The sequence below is a fragment of the Ochotona curzoniae genome, unplaced genomic scaffold (genome assembly GCF_017591425.1).
Source record: "Ochotona curzoniae isolate NIBS_2020 unplaced genomic scaffold, NIBS_Ocur_1.0 contig_3432, whole genome shotgun sequence".
In the NCBI taxonomy this organism is placed as follows: Eukaryota; Metazoa; Chordata; class Mammalia; order Lagomorpha; family Ochotonidae; genus Ochotona; species Ochotona curzoniae.
Genome location: NW_024465859.1, coordinates 22,332,633 through 22,357,339, shown reverse-complemented (window position 1 = coordinate 22,357,339; position 24,707 = coordinate 22,332,633). Strand labels below are relative to the sequence as shown.

The window sequence follows — 24,707 nt, the reverse complement described above, 5'->3', positions numbered from 1 at the left end:
CCATTGATTATAAATGGACTCAGGAGCTCTAGCAATGGCAGCAAACCCAGATGCCTGCAGAGGCCAGGCAGGAAACGCAAGCAGGTGGAGCGGGGCAGCTGGGGGCGGTGGCAAATCTGAGGCCACAGGCCCCATCTCAAGAAAGCAGCTGCACTCTACCCTGACAAACTGTCCCCTGCAGGAATGTGGGCATGGCGTGGCAAGGATTTTTCCATTCCTCAAGTGAAACTGAAATTGAGATTTTTTTTTTAATGTGAAATGAAATGTTGGCATCTAATTTTAAAGAAGTATTTTTAACATAGCCAAGTCAAAGCAAACACATCTGCAAGCCAAGGCATGCACAGTCAGCCAAACACTAGTTTGTGATGTTTTTCACAGTGTGAGGGCTGGGCCCAGAATACGAAAGAAGGAATGGTGTATGTTTTAAGTTTTGCATACAGGTCATGATCTAAATCCTCCAAATCCTAATTCTGAAAGCACCAGTGGGAACTAGATACATATGTCTTAGAAAAAAAAAAAGGTGAGCTACCATGGCCAAGTTTATGGGGGTACAGTGCAGTATCTCAACATGTGTGTACAAGGTGTACTGAGCAAAGCACAGGAATCAGGGTTTTCCCGTCTTGGATGCTCTCAATGTCATTTGGGAGCTCCTTTCTCCCACTTGATCAATGTATAAAAGCTTGTTATGAGTTACAGCCATTTCACTGGACTGTTTAATACCAGGAACTTATTTCTCTGATATAGTTCTGATTTAAAAAATTTACTTAACAAGTAGAATTTCAGAGAGAAATGGGGAAACAGATACAAACTGAGATATTTCCATTCTCTAACTTGTTCCCCAAAAGAGTTGGGCCAGGCTGAAGCCAGGAACCTGAAACTTCATCTGGATCTCCCAGGTAGACGACAGGGTCTCAAGCACTTGCTTTCCCAGGAACCATTACCAGGGAGCTGGATAGAAAGTAGAGCATCTGAGACTCCAACTGATGTTCATAAGGGATACTGGTATTGCAGGTGGTGGCCTAATGTCACAATGCCAATATCTGGATTAATTTAAGAAATATATTTATTTACTTATTTGAGAAGCAGACAGAGTGAGTGCTCTTATCTGTTGGATAAAATCCAAATGCCCACGTGGCTGGGGCTGGGCTGCAGCTGGGAGGGGAGAACACAGGCCAGGTCTCCTACATTGGTCCCAACTGTTCTAGCTATCACCACTGCCTCTCAGGATGCTATCAACAGTAAGATGAACTCAGAGATCAGATCTGACAATGCAATACAGGAGCTTCAATGTGGGGCACAGGCATCTTTAAATGCTAGGTCCAACGCCTGCACGAATTGGGTGAATTTTTAGTGGGGCCTTTTGCACAGAGGTGTTCAATCAGTGGTTGTTACCTTAAATCAAGACTCCTATTCAATACAGAGAAGTTAGTGTAACATAGATTTTTCAAAACCAACCCTATCTCAAAATGGCAATACAACTCATTCAATAATCTACCCTCTCATAGAGTGACTGGGAAATAGTATAATGGATGATGTGGCTAAATCTTATGGGATGATTTGAAAAGGAAGGGTGGAAGGACCTAGCTCAGGCGAGGAAGGCAGTTACAGAAACGGTCCCTGTGAGAAGAAGCTGGTGTTTTAAATTGTGACTGAAGGGATGAGAGAGGTTTAGTAACCTAAGGGCATTAGGTTGGAGGGGGAGGGGATGAAGAGATCTGGGGGGGAGAAGGAATGGTGACAAAAGCATTCCAGGAATGTTCGTGTGACATGTGTTACAGCCCCAAATAATTGACAGTGGCAAAATGAAATAGAAAGATTAGTTACTGAAAACAGAAAGATGGAAGACTTAAGGAGGCCTGCATACTGTTTGGAGAAAAACTTTTGAAGGACAAAAAAAAAATGATAAAAGTGAGGGCATTGAGGAACTAGTAAGCTAAAAAACGAAGACAGGAGACAGGAAACAGGAACTTGAGATTTAAGAAGATATTATTGTCTTCATCAGGTTTCCGGAAGAAAATGAGGGTCTTAAAGTGCTGGTTAGAGCAGGTGTAGATTATCAGCTGGTGGAAACCACAGCCGTGAAGACACCACATGGAGGGCTTTAAATTTTTAAAAATTCACCTATTTACTTATTCAGTTGAAAGGCAGAGCAAGAGTGAAAGCAAGAGACATCTTTCTACTGCTGGTGTACCCCTCGAATGCCCACAACAGCTAGGGGTGGGCCAGGCTGAGGCTGGGAGCCTAGAACACATTCTAGATTTTTCCCCATGCACGGCAGCGATCCACTCCTTAAGCCCCCATCTGCTGATTTCCATGCTGTGTGTTCCATCCTGTCAGCAGGAAGCTGGATCCAAATGGAGCTGGACCAGGCATTCCGATATGGATATAGGCGTTCCAAGCAGTGCCTGAACCACTGGGCTTCCTGGGTTTAAATTTTTAAAAAGTTTAAAAACTAACAATCTTTTTTTTTTCTTTCTTAAATAATAATTTATTTTTATTAGAAAGGCAGATTACAGAGAGAGAAGGGGAGACAGAGGAAGATTTTCCCTCCGTTGATTCACTCCCTAAATGGCTGCAATGGTTGGAGCTGAGTTCATCTGAAACTAGGAGCCAGGAACTTCCTCCAGGTTTCCAAGGCTTTGGGTCATCCTCTCCTGCTTTCCCAGGCCACAAGCAGGGAGCTGGAAGGGAAGTGGAGCAGCTGGGACATAAATTGGCACCCATATGGGATCCCAATGCATGCAAAACGAAAATTTAGCCACTAGGCCACTGCACGGGGCCCATCTGATCCATAATAATGCAAATTAAGACAGACACCCTACAGAAGCAAGTGCTGTTAATTTTCAGATGACTGAGTTGTGAGCATGAGGATCAGTGAAAACCAAGATCAAGGGAGCGTTTAGGGCAACTCTACAGGAAGTCAGACCGAAAGCTTTGAGCTTGAACAGTTTGCCTTTTCCTCTGTGATCACTTCATCCACCATCTCATCAGACATTTCAGAAAAAAGTAATATATGTATACTCAGACAGACACACTGTAATTCCCTGATTTCTAGGATGTAAGCACCATAGGAGCAATGATTTTTGATAAATCTTTGATTATTAGGCCCCAAACTCAATGAGGAAGAATTTCTGTGTCAATCACTGCTTTCTTACCTGCACTAGTAAGATATAACTACAGGGGTGGTACGGTAGCCTAGTGGCTAAATTCCTCACCTTGCATGCGCCGCGATACCGTACGGGCACCAGTTTGTGTCCCGGCTGCTACACTTCCCATCCAGCAACCTGCTTGTGGCTCAGGAAAGCAGTTGAGGATGGCTCAAGGCCTTGGGACTCTGCACCCATATGGAAGACCAGGAAGAGGGTGCAGGCTCCTGGCTTCAGATTGGCTCAGCTTTGGCTGTTGGGGCCACTCGGGGAGTGAATCATCAAGATGAAAGATCTTTCTCTCTGCCTCCTTCTTTCTGTAAATCTAACCTTCCATTAAAAAGAAATAAAATCTTAAGAGGAAAAAGAGGATGAAACTACAGTGAATTCAGAGTGAAATCTGAAACACAGATAGTGGGGGAAGAATGGAAAACACCAAGTTGGCGATACTTCAGATTCTCACTTTCATCCTTGAAAAGTCAAGGAACTGTCAAGCCAGTTCCTTAAATAGCTCTTTATTTTGATGGTCACCTCCTGTCCCACTTGTAATCATCTCCTGTCTATCTTCAGCATTATCTGTCTTCCATTCTATTTTCCATAGCTTCATTAGTGTGAAATTAACATACCAATGGATAAGCTTCTAACTTCAGGGACAAGCATAAGCTTTTCTTTAGGACACATAAAGTCCTTTTGTAATCTGGTTAGTATGTACTCAGGCAATTTTGCAGAACTGTCAAGAATATGGACTTTTGGGGGGCAAAAACCAACATCAATTCCTGATAAATATTCCTTTCTTTTTTTTTATGGTTTATTTATTTTATTGGAAAGGCAGATGTACAGAGAGGAGGAGAGACAGGAAGATCTTCCGTCCGACGATTCACTCCCCAAGTAACTGCAACGGCCAATGCTGCGCCAATCCAAAGCCAGGAGCCAGGAATTTCCTTCTGGGTCTCCCACCCAGGAGCAGGATCTCAAGGCTTTGGGCCGTCCTTGACTGCCTTCCCAGGCCACAAGCAGGAAGCTGGATGGGAAGTGGAGCTGCCAGGATTAGAACCGGCGCCCATATGGGATCCTGGTGCATTCAAGGTGAGGACCTTAACCATTATGCTATCTTGCTGGGCCCCCTGATAAATATTCTTAGCATACCTTATCAACAACACAAAAATGCAACAAAGAACAAGGCCACAGCTAACGTGAAGCTGAATGAGGAAAAGCTGAAGCATTTCTTCTTTATACTTGGAGCTAGACAATACTCACTTTCACTACTTTTGTTTAACACAGTACTGGAAGTTCTGGCTGGAGCAATTACACAGAGAAAGAAAGGGAATCCAAATTGGAAAGGAGAAAGTCAAACTGACTGTTTTTAGATGATATAATCTTATAATAGAAAATTCCAGAGACTCTACCCAAAAGCTATTAGAACTAATAAATTCAGCAAAATTGCGGGATCCAAAGTGAATCAAGAGAAAGAAAATACCTAGAAATAAATTTAACTAGAGGAGGTAAAAGTCTTTTATAGTGAAAATTACAAAACAGCAAAGAAAGTAACTTAAGGGACCAAAAAGAAATGGATTCCCAGCTGCAGCCAACAGCCTAGGTTGCCTTGTACTTGGGCAAATGTTATACCAGTGGGAGAAAAGCAGCCAACAGACGGCGGGCATTCTGGGCTTAGTTCATGCCAACTCAGTGTTAACTAGACCAGTGTGCTAGCACAGTTGCCTCTTCTATTATTAATTATTAAAATCTGAGGGTAGGGGAGCAGAGCACCTGCTATGCCATTGAGGTCCACTTGAGCCCCATCACCACCGTGCAGAGGGGCTATGCATTATTAAGGGCTGGAAGACAGGGTCCAGGTCAGAATGGGGCTTCTGAGGACTTGACTGACATACATAAAATGATTTCTGGGAGCTTCCACGGACAGGGCTAGTAAATCTGCAAGTAATTGAGGGAGCTCAGACAGGATAGATTAGAAGGGAGAAATCCAGAAAGCCTCCCTGGGTCAGGTCAAAGCACCTGCTTGCATGCAAAAGTGCCTGAACTGGGGATGGATTGGGCTAGGTTAGGCCATAGCACCTGCCAGCACTCTTGAGAGCCATGTTTCGGGATGGGCCTGATAAAAGTTCTTAGAGGTGGCCCCAGCTAGGCACCCACTAGCAAGTGTTGGGTCTGTAGGCAGACTATACCAGTTGGGCCTGAAACACTTGCTGACAGATGCAAGAACCAAGGCTGGTAACAGGCCTGGTAGAGGATCTTTGGGGATACGCTGCTAGGATTCAGTACCTGCTAGTGTACATGACAGCTAGGTCTGGAGATGGGCCAGGCAGCACCCACTGGTGAGAGCTGGGACTGGGGACCAGTCTCCACAACAGACACCTAGTTCTATGGACACACTAAGGACATCCAGCAGTCAACAATCTTTCAGAACAAACAAGGCCACTAAAGTAACACATTTGAAATATTCTTCCCCGTACTGGGGCCTCCTTGGGCACTGACAGAGTGTGACAGGAAGGAGCAGCTCATTTTTCCTCCCCCACCACCCAGTGGACACCCTGCAGACACCCTGCAGACACCCAGCAGACACCCTGCAGACACCCTGCAGACTCCCTGCAGACACCCTGCAGATACCCTGCAGACACCCAGCGGACTCCCTGCAGACACCCTGCAGACTCCCTGCAGACATAGGAGGCAAAACTAAAACAATTAACTCAACCACTCTCCCCCAACCTCTGACCCTCTTTATCCTAATCAGAACTGGAGGCCCACATGGGTTTGTAACCTCCTCACTTTTGTAATAAATATTTGTTTTAACCTTTACAAATTTTATTTATTTATTTATTTTTACATAGTTAATTAGGGCAATATGGGTTAAGGGCTACAGGAAGGTGGATGAGACCATTATTTCCATATTCTCTTTTTTTCTCTTCCTATATTTGGGAGAAGGGGAGGGATGAGGGGAGAAGCCACACCCAGCCTCCCAAATGCCTCTGGAATGGAGGACAACCACTTAACCAACCCAGGGTCCCCAATGTGGGGCATTCTCTGAGGGCACTGCTTAAGAGGTCTTGATAGTTCAACAGATCTGAATTACTGCCGACCTTGCCACTCCAAGCACAATGAAATCTCTCCAGAATCTACTGGTAGACATAATCTACCTTAGATTCTCTGTTTGCCTAGGTATTCACTGCAGACACTTGGCTGGGGTAGTTGATCAATTTGTTCTGTCCTCTGTCCTCTGATATGGTACCAGGTGTCCTCTGCAGACTCCAGTGTACTGCTATATAATCCATGTGCACTTGGATATGCTGCCCATTGCCCCATTAAGCCACTGAGGAGGCCCAGCTCTGACACATGCACTCTACGGTCAGAACATGGAACCTGCCATTTTCTCCATGGTTGGGGTTCTGAGTCCAGCAATTCAGTTGGGGGATGCCCTAAGAAACTTCATCAGAGGTGATTCCAGACCTGATTCTTGTGTGTGCTTGCCAATATAGGGTCTGGCACAGTCTGTCACCTCAATCAGCTTACGCACGTGCTGGTAGTTGCAATTGCTGGTCAGTTCTGTCTCCAGCTCTGTCTTCTACACAAATCAATGGGTGTTGTAGCCCAGCCCAATCCTGCCCACCACACACTTGGTCCTCAAACAAACCGGTGGGAGCTGCAGCTTAGTTGAAGCAACCTGCAATAACCCCCACCAGGCTCGGCCCCTGCTCTGGTTCCCATGCTTGCCAGTATGTACAGCCAAATGGTCCAGTCTATTCCACATCCTGTTCAGCTCTCATATATATCAATGGGCCTTGAAGCCTAGCTCAACCCAACCAACCCCACTATCCAGTCCACACACATGCCAGTGGGTGCCACCCTCTATCTAGCTATGCCTGCTCCAGTCCTCATTCTCACGCTCACCCATGGGGGTGGCAACCCAAGAGGGAGGTGTCCACTGTTTCCCTACTGGGCCCACTCCCACTACAGGATCTTGCATTCTCCGGGTGCTTCTGCAATTTAACTTGACAGAATTTGCCCCCCATGCCAGCATCTGCCAGCTGATGCTGCGGCAAAGCCCAATCTATCCACACCCACTCAGGCTTATGCATGCACCAGTAGGAACAGTCAATCCAGCCTGGCTTTTCCCTGATCCAGTTCACATGAGACTGACAGGTGTTGTAGTCCTGCCCGGCTTGGTCTGTCCCTATCCCAACTCTCACACTCACCAATGGGAGTGGCGGTCCAGCAGGAGAGCCCCACGCAGCCCCCCTACCAGGTTTACCCTCTCCCCACCAGGCCTCACATGTGCTGGTTAGGTGCTGTGGTCCAGAATGGCATGGCTTGCCTCAACTTGACATTTGCCAGTGAGTGCTGGCATCCCAGCCCACCCGCAATCCCAGCTCATGCTGGTAGGGACTACAGCCTAGCCCAGCCCAGATGGTCCCCAGTCCCAGTCCTCATGTATACTGGTTTGTGTTGCAGCCCCATCTAGCCTGACCCACAATCCATTCTGATGCTTGGATTTGCCAGTGGGTACCATTACCTGGCCTGGTCTGGGCTGCTTCCTTTCTTGGTGCTTGTGCTCACCTGCAGAGACTATGTCCCAACAGAGGAATTCCCCAGGCTCCTCCACCAGAACCTCTCCCAGTGCTAGATCTTACACCCATTGGCAGGTCCCTGGGCCAGCCTTATTTACTTCACTTTCTGTCCTAGCAGGAACACTGGCCTTTCCTGACTGGCCATTCCAGTTTTTACTGTTGGGTGTTACAGCCCATCCCAGCCTGATCCACACCCAGACACAGCTCACACAAGCCTTAGTAGGGGCAGAGACCTAGCACAGTGCATCCTACACCTACCCTGGTCCTCCAGAGCACCAGTGGGTGTTGGAGTTTAGCCCAGTCTGGCATACTCCAGACCCAGTCCACACTTGTGCTGAGAGACACTGCAGCCATTTCCAGACCAGACAGAAGCCCCCACTATGGCCCTTGCACTCACCAGTGGGAACCCCAACCCAGCCAAGGTATTCCCTCTAGCTTCTCAACCAGGCCTGTTCCTAGCCATAGATCACGTGCATGCCAGTAGTTGCTCTGACACAACTTGGCATAGTTCCTCAACTGTCTTGGCCTTTGCCTTTGGATACTGTAGCCTGGCCTAACCCTGCCTGCCCCCAGTCCTAACTCATGCTGGCGGGTGCCGGAATCTGGTCCTGTTCAGTCTTCTCCCATCCTTGGCTCATGCAAATCAGCAGGTATGACAGCCTAGACTGGCAAGACCTGGGCTCCAGCTTGATTTCTGAACTTGCCAGTGAGCTAAGGTTTGCTCAGCCCTATCCGGTCTGCTCCCTTCCAAAACCAACCCACACATTTGCCAACAGTTGGAGCTACCTTGTCCATGCCCAACCCCAAGGCATGGACCATGTGCTCACCAGCAGAGTTAGTACCCAATAGAGGAGTTTCCCAGGTACCCGACTCAGCACACTCCAAAACCCAGATCTCATGCATGCCAGTGGGTGCTAGGCCCTTGCCTGGTACAGCCTGCCAGGCAGGTGAATGGGCTGGTGAATGTTGTGGCCTGGCCTGCCCTACACCTTGTTTTAGGATGTACATGCAGGTGCTGCAGCCTAGACCTGCCCAGACTATTCTCAGTCCTTGTACCTGTGACTGTTGGCAAGACGCCACAGTCACACCTAGCTCAGCCCATCACCACCCAACTCTTGAGCTACCCAGTGGGACTTGAACTTCCACAGGGTTTGGCTCACAAATCCCCCACAGAATCTACTCCCAGGTCTGGTTCTCTCATGTGCTAGTTAGTGTCATGGCCCTGTCTAATGTGACTTGTCCCTTGTTCCGATATTCAGTCAGGTACTGGGACCTAGCCCTGCTAGACAAGCCCCAGCCCTAGCTTTCACATGGACTTGTGTGTGGTGGTCAGCAATATTCCACGTTAATAAGCCCTACTCAAGACTTCCATGTGGGATGATGCATCAGTCTGACCATACAGATCTTTCAGTCTCTTCCTTTCAAACTGTCAGGTGTCTGTCCTCTTGCTTATCTGCAAGTACAGTGGCCCTGTCCTTAGGAGTCCCTTGGGATTCATTTCTCACCTGCACATACAGTGGTCTATCCATGGATGTCCCTATGCAGTAATTCCACACCCCTCAAGACCCTAGAGCTCGCTGCTGGGCGGCCAGTGGGCAAAGCCCTGTGTCATTGGCCCTCTGGCCATCCGCAAGCCCAGGACCCTCATACTGCCTAGCAACAATGGATGGGAAGCTAGGATCCCCAGCAGGAATCCTGGCCTGGCATGGGTTCCTCCAGCTGCAGCCATGTGGCTGGGGGATCCAGACACCTGAGCCTCTGCCCAGACTATCTGAATTCCACCCACCAACATGCTGGTGGTAGGCCTGTAACAAATATTTTATATATATATAAAAAAAAGCTGTGGCAGTTCTTTATAAACCTGAAAATAAATCTATCATATGATTCAGCCATCTTACTCCTTAGAATTTACCCAAAGGAAATGAAATCAGCATATGAAAGACTCATCTGTACCCTGTGTTTATTGTCACTCAATTCACAATAGCTAAGACACGCAATCAACACAGACTTCCATCCACTGATGACTGGATAAAGAAAAAAATATATATACAACATGGAATACTACTCAATTATACAAAAAAAGAAATCCTGTCTTTTGCAACAAAATGATAAAACTGGAAATCATTATATTTAGTGAAATAAGACAGTCCCAAAAAAACACAAATTTTCTCTGATATCTGGACAAAAACACATGGTAGTGAAGCAGACATCTTATGGTTTGCTTATCGTTGTTGTTTTAAAGATTTGTTTATTTATAATGGAAAGTCAGATATACAGAGAGGAAGCAAGACAGAGAGGAAGATCTTTTGTCTGCTGATTCACTCGCCAAGCAGCTACAATGGCCAGAGCGGAGCCAATCTGAAGCCAAGGGCCAGGAGCCTCCTCTACGTCTCCCATGTGGATTCAGGGTCCCTAGGCTTTGGGTCATCCTGACTGCTTTCCCAGGCCACAAGCAGGGAGCTGGATGGGAAGCGGAGCAGCCAGGATTAGAATCGGCGCCCATATGGGATCCCAGGCAAGGTGAGGACTTCAGGCACTAGGCTATTGTGCCAGACCCAGATCATTATTTTCAGCTCTTATTTATAAAACTTTTATGGACTTGTGGTATTTCTACTTTTTACTTGTTGAATATTATGGTTAGTTTTGTATTAATCCTGTGATTACAGAGTGGATTGAAACAGTTTTTTTTTTTTTTTGTAGAAAAAAAAGGAGAAAGAGGGATTGAGAGGTGGAAAAGGCAAGGAAGGGACTATATCATAAGCCTTTTAGAGTTGTGCCTATGAAATCTATTTTCTTTATATTGGTAACAATTTTTTGAAAAGAACAAAGCAGGAAACATACCATCTGACTTTTTAAAGTGCTGCTGCAGGAGTGTGGCAGAGGTGAAATGTCCCTTCTCAGAGTGCCTGGGGTAAAGTGCCAGCTCAATTTCTGATTCCAGTTTCCTGCTAATATGCACCATGGTGAGACAGCAGTAACGACTGTAGTGCTTGGGTTCCAGATCCAATGTGGCCACTGAGCTCTGGGCTCTTCATTTCAGCCTGGCCTAGCCCTGGCTGTCATAGCCATTTGAAAAATAAATTGATGGAAGAGATATCTGTGTTTCTCTTATCTCTCTGCTTTTCAAATACAATGAAATAAATGCATGTTTAAAAACTTGGGGGTCAGTATTGTGGCTTAGCATCTAAAGCTTCTACCTGTAATACTGTCATCTTCCTATGTGGGGCTTGGTTTGTGTTCCGGCTGCTCCATTTTCAGTCCAGCTTCATGTTAATGGCCAAGAAAAGCAGCAGAAGATGGCCAAAGTGCTTGGCCACGTGCCTGGAAGAAGCTCCTGGCTTCTGGATCCTGGTTTTGGCCTGATCCAGCCCCAGCCGTTGCAGTCATCTGGGAAGTGACTATCTTTCCTTCTCTTTCTGCAACTCTTTCAAATAAACAAATAAACCTTTAAAAAAGAAAAACTGTTTAAATGTATTTCATCTTATATATAGTAATTTTTAAAAAGAATTACTTATTTTACATATAAGAGTCATAGAGAGAGAAAGAGGAAGAGAAAGAAAAAGATCCTCAACAGCCAAATAGCTTAATGGCCAATGCTGGGCTGATCTGAAGCCAGAAACTAGGAGCTTCTTCCAGGTCTCCCACCTGGGCACAGGGGCCCAAGGACCATCTTTCACTGCTTTTCCTAGGCCATTAGCAGGGATCTGGATCAGAAGTGGAACCGCTGGGACTAGAACTGGGGCCCCATGTGGGATGCTGGCAACACAGATGAAGGATTAGCCTGCTATGCCAGGGCACTAGCCCAATACATAACACTTTTTTTAAAAGAGAAATCTATTCATTTTTATTTGCAATACCAATATTAAATAGAGTGAGCAGGACAAAGAGGTCATACACTCCCCAAATGCCTGCAATGGCTGGAACTGAGCAGATTCAAAACCAGGAGCTGCAAGCTTCTTCTGGGTCTCCGACGTGGTCTAGGGACCCAAGGACTTGGGCCATCCTCTGCTGCTTTCCTAGGTCCTAAGCAAGGAGCTTGGTTGGAATTGGAGAAGCTGTAATTAGAACTGGCACCTATATGGGAATGCTGCTGTTACAGGTAGAGGATTAGCCTTAAACCAACATGCCAGCTCCCATATATAATTTTTTTAAAAAGATTTTTAAAAATGTATTTAAAAGGTAGAGTTACACAGACAGAAGAGGCCGAGAGAGAGGTCTTCCATCTTTTGGTTCACTCCCAAGATGATTGGCATGGTTGGAGCTGAGTAGATCCGAAGCCAGGAGCTGGGAGCTTTTCCAGGTCTCCCACGTGGGTGCAGGGGCCCAAGGACTGAAGCCATCCTCTGCTGTTTTCCCAGGCCATAAGCAGAGAGTTAGTTTGGGCACATGAACCAGCGCTCATGTGGGATGCCAGTACCACAGCGGGATTAGCTTTCTATACCACAGTGCCGGCCCTATATATATATATAATAATTTAATCAGAATGATATTGGCATAAAAAACAGACAAATAAACCATTGAAACAGAACAGAGATCCTAGAAATAAACCACAAATCCATAGCAAACTGATCTTTGACAAAGATGGTAAGAACACTGCAAAAAAAGTACAGTTGAAAAGGTACATTCTTCCAATAAATGTTGTGAGAAAAACTGGATACCCACAAAAAATGAAACTTGAACTCTCCTCCACCTCTCATCTCTCAACATGTACAAAAATCTACTCAAAATAGATTTAAAAAAACACACACAAAAAAACCTGAAACTGTGAAACTGCTAGAAGAAAACACGGGGAACATGCTTCAGGACTTGGAATGTGTAATGGCTTTTTGGATCAGGCCCTAAAAGCACAGGAAGCAAAACAGACTAATGCAATTTTATCGAACTGAAGAAGGTTATGCACAGCAAGGAAACAACATCAACAGACCGGAGAGGCAATCTACAGAATGGAAGGAAGTACTTGCAAATCATGCATCTGACAAGGGATCAGAATATGTAAGGAATTCAATTCCTTAACAACAGCAGGAACCTCACAGACACTTCTCAAAGGAAGACACACAAATGGCCCAGCCTCAGCTGTTGTGAACATCTGGGAGAGTGAATGAACAGACAGAAGACATCTCTCTCTCTCACTCCCTCTCTTTGTCTCACTTTGTCATTCTGATTTTTAAGTAAACAGAAATAAACTTTAACATAGATTTTGAATATTTTCCCTATAAAGAAACATTAAGAAGAGGGCATTAAGTCACTGTACCTTAAGTCACTGCTTGGGATGCCAGCATCCCACACTGGAGTGCCTAGTTGAAGTCCTAGCTGCTCTGCTTCTGACCCAGCTTCCTGCAGGGTTGGAAAAAGCAATGGTAGCTCAACTCATGAGTACCAACCAACCCTGGAAACCCCAGATAGAGTTCTTGGCTCCTGGCTTCAGCCAGAGAGAGAACTAGCAGGTGGAAGACCCCTGTCTCTCCATCCTTCAATTGAAAAATCAAAATAAATAAAATTTAAGAAAAAGAAATGTCAAATCTTTGAGGATAGAGATGTATTTACTCTGATCTGAATACCACACAATGCATACATGCGCTGAATCATTACAAGGTATCCCCAAAATGTGTATAATTTTCATGTGTATATTAAAAATTCAAGTTATTAAAACAAACAAATGGATTTCTATGAAGACTTGTTTGAACATGAACTATACTTACCTATAAACTCTGTGGCCCTGTACAAATTCCTTAGTTTCCTAATTTTTAGTTTTTCTTTTTTAAGGATTTATTTATTTTTACTTGTAAGTCAGAATTATACAAAGAGGGGGCTGAGGGAGAAGCAGAGAGTTTTCATCCATTGGTTCATTCTCCAAATGGCTGCCACCGCCATCTGGGCCTGATCAAATCCTGGAACCAGAAGCTTCTTCCAGGTCTCCCACGAGGGCGCAGGGGCCCAAGCACTTGGGCCATCCTCTGCTGCTTCCCAGGCCATTAGTAGGGAGCTAGACTGGAAGTGGAGCAGCTTGGAATTGAACCAGTGCTCATAGCCTCACAAGCTGAGGACTAGCCTGTATACTACCATGCTAGCCTCAATTCTCTGATTCTTAGTTTTTCTTAACATACAAAACTGGGTAAAAATTACTCCAACTCATATACATGTATGGATTGAGCTAACTTGCAGGGTGGACATTTGGCCTAGTGGTTAAGGTCTGCTTCTGATGCCTGTATCTTGTATGTGTGTCTTGGTTTGAGCGCCGGCTCTGCTCCAGGTTATAACTCTTCACTAATGCCCACCTTGGGAAGTAAGCAGCAGGTAAATGGTTGGACCCCTTTCTTCCACATGGCAATCCCAGGTTGAATTCCTAGCTCCTGGCTTCAGCCTGGCCGATCCCAGCAGTTGCCAGCGGTTTGGGCAGGGAATCAGCAGATAGCAGCTGATCCTGGCTGTCCCTGGTTGCTTTTCAAGTAAATAAAGAAAAACTTTTAAAAATTGAAGAACATATGTAATGCATTTTGTTCAGTGATGAGCACAGAATAAACATTCAGCATTATTTCCTTGATGTTGATGGCTTTTGCTTTTTATGTGTTATTGAGAAAGCACAGTGGACTTCTTACAATTTTCCAAAGGCAACATATTTTTTCATGTCTTCATGCTTTTTCCAAAATCCTGCCTTCCTTTTAGAACACATTCCTTATACACCTGACAGTTTTCTACTTCTCTGGGTTCTTTGCTGTGTCATAACCTTTCCCTACTTTTTTCTTTTCTTTTTTTTTTTTAAGATTTATTTTTATTTGAAAGGCAGACTTATATAAAGAGAAGGAGAGATGGAGACAGATTGATCTTCCATCCACTGGTTCACTCCCCAAATGGCTGCAACAGCTGGAGCCGAGCTGATCTAAAGCTTGGATCCAGGAGCTTCTTCCAAGGTCTCCCACATGGGTGCAGAACCCCAAGGACTTGGACCATCTTTTGCTGCTTTCCCAGGCACATTAGCAGGGAGCTGGACGGGAAGCAGAGAAACCGGGATTCGAACCATTGCATATGGAAATGTCAGCACCCCAGGTAGATGCTTAACATGCTCTGCCAAAGTACCAATCTATCCCTGCTTCTTCGGAAAGAACTATTTCCTCCCTTTATTATGAATTCCTAAATCCTAATCAAGACTGTTTTTTCTTTTTTTTTTTCTTAGAATGTGAGCTCCCTGAGAGCAAATACTGTTACTTGCTCATTTCTATTTCCAGGATCTTACACAACAGGGTCAATAGAGAACATATTAAAACAACAATATATCTGGAGCCAGGTTTTCCAGCTTTTGCTGGCATTGCTTTTTCATTTACAGGTGTGTGACCTACAGACAGTTATTTAGCTTTCAAAATTTCAATTTTAATTTTTTTGTGCCATAGAGATATCTACCTTAAAAGTAAGATTATTACAAAGAAAAATGACACAACCTATACAAAAACACTTAATTTTTAATTGTTGCTATAATTATTTTTAGTGCAGACATTACAATCTTGAGTTTTCTCCCAGTTATAGGTTATATTTTTCTGTGTTTAAAGTCTGGCCATTTTTAGTCGGGTGCCAGACACTGAATTTCATGTTGCCAAGCGCTAGATTTTTTTTGAACTGCTTTAAGGAATACTGAATTTGTTCTGGTACACAGAAGTATCTTGACTTCCTGAGGATTTATGTCTCAATAAATCCATCAAAAGTTTAAAATGTCATTAAGATGAAAATGTACTTGGATCCAACACAATGACTTGATTGGCTGGGATTTCATTGGGATTTCACTGCTTCAGCTCCCAGCTGCTCTACTTCCCAACCAGCTCCCTGTTTGTGGCCTAGAAAAGCAGTAGAAGGTGGCCCAAAGGCTTGGGATCCTACACCTGCATGGGAGACCTGGAAGAGACTGCTGGCTCCTGGCTCCATTCTGGTTGTTGCAGCTACTTGGAGAGTGAACCAGTGGATTAAAAAAAAAAATTTATTTGTTTGTTTAATTGGGAAGGCAGATCTACTTGCAGGCTCTTTGGCAATTCCCCTGGACTGCTGATTAGAAATTGTTGCTCAGGTCACAGGGTGACCACTGCCTGTTGGCCAACAAGTGAAGACAATAGTTTTGAGTGATCTGCCTGAATTTTCCGTTGTTTGTGGTAAGTAAACAATTCCCTTAGTAGGCCCTTTTTTGTGGTAGAAGATAGCCTTTCCACCCTTTTATTAAATAAAGTGTGTGTGTGTGTGTGTATTCATGCGCGTGTATGTATGCACACTCACTGATAAAAGCAAAAAGGCCAAAACTAAATTCTAGTCGAAAGTAAACTGTGGATATAAGCTCTTTCAAGCAGTGTCCCTAAGTAGAAGGAAAGATTTACTTAAATGGAATTTCAATCTTTGGCAGAATAGGAAAATTCAGAATAACCTTTCTACATTGAAAACATTGCCAAAGTGAAAAGCTGAATTTTGAAGGCATATGTTTTAATAGATCTTTTTGCTTCCAAGAGTCTAAAACTGCCTGAATGGCAAGAGGTTGAATACAGTCTTCACAAGATTGTCTGAAATTCAGACGTAGGGAAAATCAGCATCATTTAGTACTCAATCATGCAGAAATGACATTGCTTTCTACAAACTAGAATAAAATGCTTCTTGCCAGCGGGGATGAGGGCCTTAGTTCTCCACAGGTGGCTTCAGTTTTAGATCTGTTTTGCTGGAACTCCGTCTCTCTTTCGCTGTCTCCCAGCAGAGTTAGTTTCCTCTTGATAATGCTAAACTGTGTACATGATGTTCTAAGGCAATTATATGCAGAACAGTTAGCAACAGCTCCACTGGGTAGGTACTTGGCATTCTAATGGGGAAAAAAAAAATCAGGGCTTAATAAATCCTTTCCTTTCCAACCTTGCCTCCAAGAGTTTCCACTCATTCTGGATTAAAACTGGGGACTGACACATTCTGGGACTGAAAGATGTTCTAAGGTTTCCTGGAAAAAAAAAAAAAACCCAAAACCTGGGAATACATTAGAATCATGTAAGCAAAGACTTTAGGATCACCTAGACATCAGTGTCGCACTTGATCCTGGGGAAACCCGAGGCTGTGTGGTGAGGAGCTGGCCTGGGCTCCGGGTCTTGGATGGGGCACAGGAGAGTCAGGAGGAACTTGGAGCTGCTTTCGCTTAGCAGCTGGATGAATCATTGGCAGCTGCTCTTCGAAAGATAAAGAAACCCACATCTGCTTAGAGTCCAAATGCTATGTTATGATTCCCTAGTGATAGTAAATAAATTCTTGAAGAGGCCCCACTTCTAAATCAGGAAAAAAAAAAAACCCTATCTGAAGACTGTTTTCCATAGTTATCTTCATATGCTATCTCACAGAAAACGGCTCTGGCTGTATATGCCATTTAAATATAACATGTATTCAGTAAGTATTTTCTGAGAAACTAGAAAGGGATTTGAAAAGGGCTCTGAGCAAACAGCGCAAGCATCACCTACACACTTCTATCCCCCGGTTTTGTTTATGTAGAGATCAAGGGGGATGGTTTTCCTCAGTGAGTTCACTTAAAATAGAGTCAGAGTCCATATTGGTTTTCGCTTACCAGTACAGCGCTCTGTAAAGTCAACAACAGTGTTCCCGGGGCAGTAAGCACTTGCACAACAGGGTAACAGAGCAGGATGGTCTGTGCAGTTACATGTCAAAGAAGCAGTGACAGTCCATAAGCAGGTCAGGAAACCTGGGTTCTCTTGACAGTTTTGCTACCAACCCTCTGAAAGGGACTTCTGTAAATTACACAATTTCATTACTTACAAAATGGGCACAATAGGGCCCGGCAGCGTGGCCTAGCAGCTAAAGTCCTCACCTTGAACACACCGGGATCCCATATTGGCGCTGGTTCTAATCCCGGCAGCTCCACTTCCCATCCAGCTCCCTGCTTGTGGCCTGGGAAAGCAGTCGAGGACGGCCCAAAGCCCACCCATGTGGGATACCTGGAAGAAGTTCCTGGATTCTGGCTTCGGATTGGCACAGCACCGGCTGTTGCGGTCACTTGGTAAATCATCGGATGGAAGATCTTCCTCACTGTCTCTCCTCTTCTCTGTGTATCTGACTTTCCAATAAATAAATAAATCTTTTTTAAGAATGGGCACAATAATATCTACCATGCCTATTTTTTTAAGATAGGCAGATAGTTTAAGATACTGAGCAGAAGGAGTTTTTGGAAAAAAAAAAAAAACTTTCAGTAGTTGTCTATGACAAAGGAGAGTAGCCATGATGAGGGCACATGGAGTGAAGTGTACAGCGCCAGTTCACTTACTGTCAACTCAGTGCCAGGCACAGGCACGTGACAAACCTACCAGGAACATCTGTTAACTGCAGGATGCAGGCCATCTTCTTCAAAGAAGGCTCACTAGAGCAGCTGTCTTAAAGATGTTCAATATTCATTTGGAAAAATACAGAATATGATGGTGGGAATAAGAACAGGCCCTTGAAAACAAATATGAAAAAAATTTTGATGTCGAGATCCTAAATCTGAACATTTTGAAGCAACTTAATCTATTTCAATACTCAGAATATAATAAGATACTGTAAAAAAATTTTTTTTGAAGAGGCAGACATGTAGATATCTTCTAGTTGTTGATTAACTCTCAAAAGCCCGGTAACAAAACAAGTGAACCAGGCTGTAGCCACAAGCCAGCACCTCAATCTGGGTCTCTCACCCGGGTGGCAGGGACCCAAGGACTGGAGCCATCATTTCTGCCTTTCAGGGTATGCGTTAGAAGGAAGCTGGAATAGGAAGCAGAGCTGGGATTTCATCCAGGCACTGCAGGTGTCCCAAGCAACATGTTCCTAACCTGCACACCGAAGACCTGCCTCTCTAGGCCTACTCCTCGGGAGGCGCTCCCCCTTTACCTCACCAACAAAGTTTCCATAAAGGCCAATGAAAATCTGTCTTTCTTACTATTGTCTTCGGGGTATAATCACAAGATGTCAAATCCATAATAGCATTCAAAAGCAAAAATGCCTTGCATTTCCCAGTGTACATGATTCTTTTCTTGAGGACTTTAAAAAGTGCTCAAGGCAGAGAGAGAGACAAAAGCAAAAGACAGACTGACAGACAAAGAGAGCCCCTAACTGCTGGTCCACTTCACAGATGCCCAGGACGGCTGGGCCTGGAGCCAGGGCATGGATGGCAGGAACCAGCCACCTGGGCCATCCCTGTGGCCTCCAAGGGTCCATATCAGCAGGAAAGTGAAATTCAGAGCAGAAGCTAGGCATGAAGTCAGTCTGACACGCGACGTGGGCATTCCAAGCGGTGTCTCCTTCAGCAAGCTAAATACTACCCCAGATCTGATACTTTTTAATAAAAACAAATTATTAAATTCATCCAAGATTTTCTTTTTAAAATTTTTTAAAAGAGGCTTTCTGTTCATTTTTTGAAAGGGACAGAGGGAGAGCGAAAAGGAGATGGAGACATGGAGAGATGGAAAGAAGAGAAGGAGAGGGAGAGATGGAGAAACAGAAGGAGGAGAGAGAGAAAGACACACACAGGGAGATCTACACAAAAAGACAAAGGCAGATCTCCCATTGTTGATTTACTCCACAAACGTCCACAAGAGCTGGGACTAGGCCAGACCACAGATGGGAGCTTGGAACTCAATCTAGGTTTCCAGTGTGGGTGGCAGGAACCCAAGAACCTGAGTCATTATCTGTTGCCTCCCAAGATACGCATTAGAAGAAGCCAGGATTAAAAGTAGACATAGGGGGCCCAGTGCAGTAGCCTAGTGGCTAAAGTCCTTGGCTTACACGCTTGGGATCCCACATGGGCGCCAGTTCTAATCATGGCAGTCCTGCTACCCATCCGGCTCCCTGCTTGTGGCCTGGGAAAGTAGTCGAGGATGGCTCAAAGCCTTGGAACCCTGCACCCTTGTGGAAGACCCGTAAGAGGCTTCTGGCTCCTGGCTTCAGATCAGCACAGCTCCAGCCGTTGTGGCTGCTTGGGTAGTAAATCAACAGACAGAAGATTTTCTCTGTCTCTCATCCTCTCTGTATATCATACTTTGCAATAAACATAAAATAAATTAATTTTTAAAATAAGTAGAGGGGGCCTGGCACGATAGTGTAATGAATAAAGTCCTTGCCTTGCGCACACAAGGATCCCATATGATCACTGATTCTAATCCCAGTGGCTCTGCTTCCCATCCAGCTCCCTGATTGTGGCCTGGGAAAGCAGTTGAGAACTGTCCCAAGTCATTGGGGCCCTGTACCTGAGTGGGAGACCAGGAAGAGCTCCTGGCTCCTGGCTTCAGATTGGCTCAGCTCCAGCTGTTGTGCTCACTTGGGGAGTGAACCATCGGACGGAAGATGGTTTAATGAGTTTAAAGGAAAAAAACACTTTAGTACTTAAAAAAAGCTAATAATTATTTGAGCCTTTGGTCAGTCTTTGTAAAAATTAATTTATTATTGGAAAAGCAGATTTACAGAGAGGAGAGACAAAGATTTTTCATCCACTGGTTCATTCCCCAAGTGGCCACTTCAGCCAGAGCTGAGCCAATCCCAAGTCAGGAGTCAGGAGCCTCTTCCAGGCCTCCTATATGGGTGCAGGCTTCCAAGATATGGGGCATCATCTACAGCTTTTCCAGGCCACAAGCAGAGAGCTGGATGGGAAGTGGAGCAGCTGGGATATGAACTGGCATCCATACAAGATCCTGGCATATACAAGGTGAGGACTTAGCCAGCCACTAGGCTATTGCACCAAGTTCTGATGAGTCATAATCTTTTTGCTGGCAAGAGGTCTTGCCTCAGTGCTGACGGCTGCTGGCTTGATGGTGATGGTGCCTGCTTAAAGCTGGGATGCCTGTGGCCATCTAAATTTCTAAATACAATACAAAAAGGTTTGCTGTTTCAATTCTTTCTTTCATGGGTAATTTCTCTGTAGCATGTGATAACTGCTTGATAACATTTTATTCACAGTAGAACTTCTTCCAAAAACTGGAATCTATCTTTTTAAAGTTGGCTACTGCTTTATCCATTAAATTAATGTAGTATTTAAAATCCTTTATTGTTACCTCACAGGTCTTCACAGAGGATAAATTCCATCTCAAGGAACCACTTGGCTTATCCATAAGAAGCCACACCTTATGCGTTGGAGTTGCACTGTGAGACTGTGGCAATTCAGTGTTGCATTTCAGCCTCCGTCTCTACTGTTAGGCCTCCTGCTATCATTCCCACCACATTTGCAGCTGCTTCCTTCCCTAAAATTCTGAACCCCTCAAAGTCATCCATGAAGGTTGGAATCCCTGCTAGTGTTGGCATTTTTGATCTCCTTCCAGGAGTCACAGATGTTCTTAAGGGCACCTAGAATGGTGCTACCTTTCCGGAAGGTTTTCAATATACATTTACCCAGATCCATTCAGGAGCACTGCTAGTCATGGCAGCTGGGGCTTTGCAGAACGTACTTAAACAGTCACACTTGAAAGTCAAACTGATTCCTCCATCCATGGGCTATAGAATGGCTGTTAGCAGGCAAGAAAATCATACAAATCTGTGGATCTCCTGGAGAGCTCTTGGGTGAGAAGGTGCATTGTCAACAAGCATTAAGACGATGAAGGCATTTTTTTTTTTCACAGAGCAGCAGGTCTCAACTGTAAGCTTAACATATTCAGTAAGCCATGTTGTAAGCAGATGTGCTGTCTCCGGGCTTTGTTATTCCATTTACAGAGCACAGACAGCAGATTCAGTGTAATTCTCAGAGGCCCTCACAGAGTTGGGATGGTAAACGAACATTGGCTTAGCCTTGCATTAGCCCCTAGAAAGAGAGCCACGGTCTGATCTTGGAAGTCAAGGATCGACTTCTCTCTTGCTATCATGGTTTTCGGGGGTATCTTCTTGCAGGCCAGCCTGTTTTGTGTACATTGATAATCTGTTACACAGCTTTGGATCTTCTAGGTCACTTGCTATAGATTCTGCAGCAACACTTGTAATGGTTCATTATAGCAACATAAACCCTTCCTTCCTGTGTTTAGACTTGTCTTCTGCAGCCTTCCCCACCTCTCTCAGCCTATGTGAAGTTGAAGGGTTAGAGCCTTGCTATGGATTAGGCTTTGGATCAAGGGAATGTTATGAATGGTTTATCTTCCATACAGATCAAAACAAGGCTGTTTTCTTTTTTTATTGTTTGTGTGCTCACTGAAGTGGCACTTTCAATGTCCTTCAAGAACTTTTTTTTTTGCATTCACAGCTAGGTTAACTTGTCGTGTGCAAGAAGCCTGATTTCAGATCTAAGCTTTCCACATTCCTTCCTCAGGAATCTAATCATTTTCAGCTTTTGATTTCAACTAAGATATATTCTGCTATTCCTTTTATTCAAACACTTCCAAGTCACTGCACAGTTACTCACAGGCCTGATTTCGATATTGCTGTTTCTCAGGGAACAGGGAGACCCAAGCAGAAGGAGAGACATGTGCCAACAGTGACCGGTGGAACAGTCAGTACACAGCCAACATTTATTAAGCTCGCTGTTCTAATGTGGTCACCCCAAACCAAAACAACTATAACAGTAACACCAACGATCATTCAGCACATGTCACAGCAGATATAATAATCGTGAAAAAATTTGAAATATTGTGAGAATCACAACACAAAGATATCAGATAAGTACATACTTGGGAAAGTGGTTTTTATAAACATGTTCAACACATGTCTGCCACAAACCTCTAGCTTGTAAAAATAAGTAATCACGAAACATAACAAAATGCAATAAAATAAGGTAGGCTGTATGCACATTATTCCTTGTATTTATTGTATGGTACTTTTTTGTTTTTCTTTTTAGAGATTATTTATTTGAAGGGCAGTGTAACAGAGAGAGGGGTAGAGATACAGAAAAATCTCCTATCTGCTGGTTCTCTTCCTGGTTGATCATAATGGCCTGGGCTTAGCCAGGCTGAAGCCAAGAGCCTGTAACTCCATCCACGTCTCCCACATGGATGGCAGGCGCCCAAGCACCTGGGCCACCTTCAGCTGCTTTTCCAGGTGCATTAGCAGTGAGCTCGAACAGAAACGGAACATGTGGGGCTCAAACTAGTGCCCATAGGAGATGCTGACATCGCAGGTGGCAGTTAAAATCACTGCGCCCCAAGGTCAGTTCCAACTGCATGGTATGTTAGTATTTGCTTTAGAGCCAGATGGCTGGGGTATCAATGTGGGCCCACCATTAACTATGTAACTTTCCCAAGTCACTTTCACCCATCGGATCTTCAATCTCATCAGTTACAGGATGAGGGGCATGGTATCTACAAAGAGCTGTTGTGAAGATTAAACGAGTAAGGACATGCCAAGTGTTCAGAGCTACATTTGCTCTAACAGAAACCATCAGCGATGACAGATAGCAGTGGCAGTAGTGATGCAGGCACAGGGCAGATGCCTCTTCAAAAGCAAGGTGTCCTCAAAGCCTTAAGTGCTTTAAATGGTATTTATAAGGACAAAAGAAAGTCACTTTAAAAGAAGAAAAAAAAAAAAGGGAAGGAAGGAACTTTAAGAAACCAAACATGAGGACCTGGGACAGACTTACCACCGTTTTTGCCCACAGTTCGGAAGCATCGCCAGAAGGCCCGCAGAAATGATGCCCGGTTGTGGGGGGTGGCCTGGACGAAACTGAATTCCCGGAAGAGGATGTGAGTTCCCTGGCACACGCTGTTAAAGCTACAAAGAGAAAAAAACCAAGAAACTGTCACTGGATGGAATCCAAGAGGAAGAAATGAAAACGAACAATTCAATACCAGATAGAAACATGGCCAAAGAGAGGGAAAAGCTTTTTTTGTTTTTCCTCCCCTCACACCTCTGATCTGTGCATTAGATGAGGCTCAGCTCTACATAATCATGTCTCTCTGACAGTCCCTGGAGTCCTTTGAGTGTCTCCCCCTCCCACTGAAGAAGGTGCAGGCAGTCACCCAGCATCACCTCCCAAGGGAATCTTCCAGTCTCCAACTGGATGTTACCAGCACTCCGAATCACCTCCCAAATCCTACGTTTGGAATTATGCTTCCATAAGAATATTCTTTCTCTGCTGTCCCTGACCTCCACCAGCTGTTGTGAGGATGGCTGGGCTCTGGGAGACATCGCTTGTTGTCTATTCCAGGTCAGAGTGTGGGTGCTGGACACGCACCCTGATAACTACCCCAGAGACAAAGTCCATGTGCCAAAGATTGGGAAAGATTTTGAACAGAATACTAATGTCAAATAAGAACAAGGGTAGAGGTGGTCCTTAAGAGAGACTACGAAGCAAAGCTCCTGGGCCCAAGTGAGTCATTGTTTAAGCTGGGCCAGGAAAGGGAAAAAATACACTCCATTGCCTTTGGGTTCTCTTGCCAAAGAAACAGAGGCTGCAGAGCCTGGGGTAATCTAAAAATGGAAATTCCACCAAAGAATGGGCAATTATCCAGGGAATCATCGCTACCAAGGGCAGCCCTAAGGTTTCAGAAAACGCCTGAATTCCATGACAAGTCAGTCACGAACGGAAAACAAGCTGATCTCTGTAGAAAGGCAGACACTAAACTGAAAATGGCAGGCTTGGAGGGAACAGTGGTAATTCCAAATGCCCGTTTTCATTTATTGACCACCTTAAAGGTGAAATAATTTTCTGAATTCCTGAACTGAAAACAAAAAATTTCAGGAGCCATCTATGCCTTTTCTCTTTTCCCAAATCAATTTCAGCAGGAACTGATTCAGCTATCTTTAACATAGGGTACACTAACATTTAGGATAACACTGCCCTATTGCGGGTACTATCATTAGCACTGGATAGTAGAGAAAATTACAGACTTTCTTCCCTCCTGAAAGGAAAGCTAGTGATGGACTTTTAAAACTAGGAAGAAGTGTAAGGACAATACATAGCAAAAGATTATGTTAGAAGAAAGGAGTTTTTAAAGCAATGAAAGTGTTAACCCAACCATGCAGTGTAGCGCAGTGCCATTATTGTCTTGTGCAAAGTAAAATGAAAAATACAGCAAATGAGCTGTTA

General features: G+C 44.5%; 1 protein-coding gene across 2 annotated transcripts in view; it reads right to left on the bottom strand.

The window, feature by feature from the left end:
• CUNH11orf49 (chromosome unknown C11orf49 homolog) overlaps window positions 1-24,707 on the bottom strand; it is a 201,143-nt gene that overhangs the window by 84,594 nt on the left and 91,842 nt on the right. For both annotated transcript variants that reach the window (XM_040980205.1, XM_040980204.1), the window contains one exon: window positions 23,259-23,389. In XM_040980205.1, coding sequence (XP_040836139.1) covers window positions 23,259-23,389 — 131 coding nt within the window. The remainder of the gene's footprint in view (window positions 1-23,258; window positions 23,390-24,707) is intronic.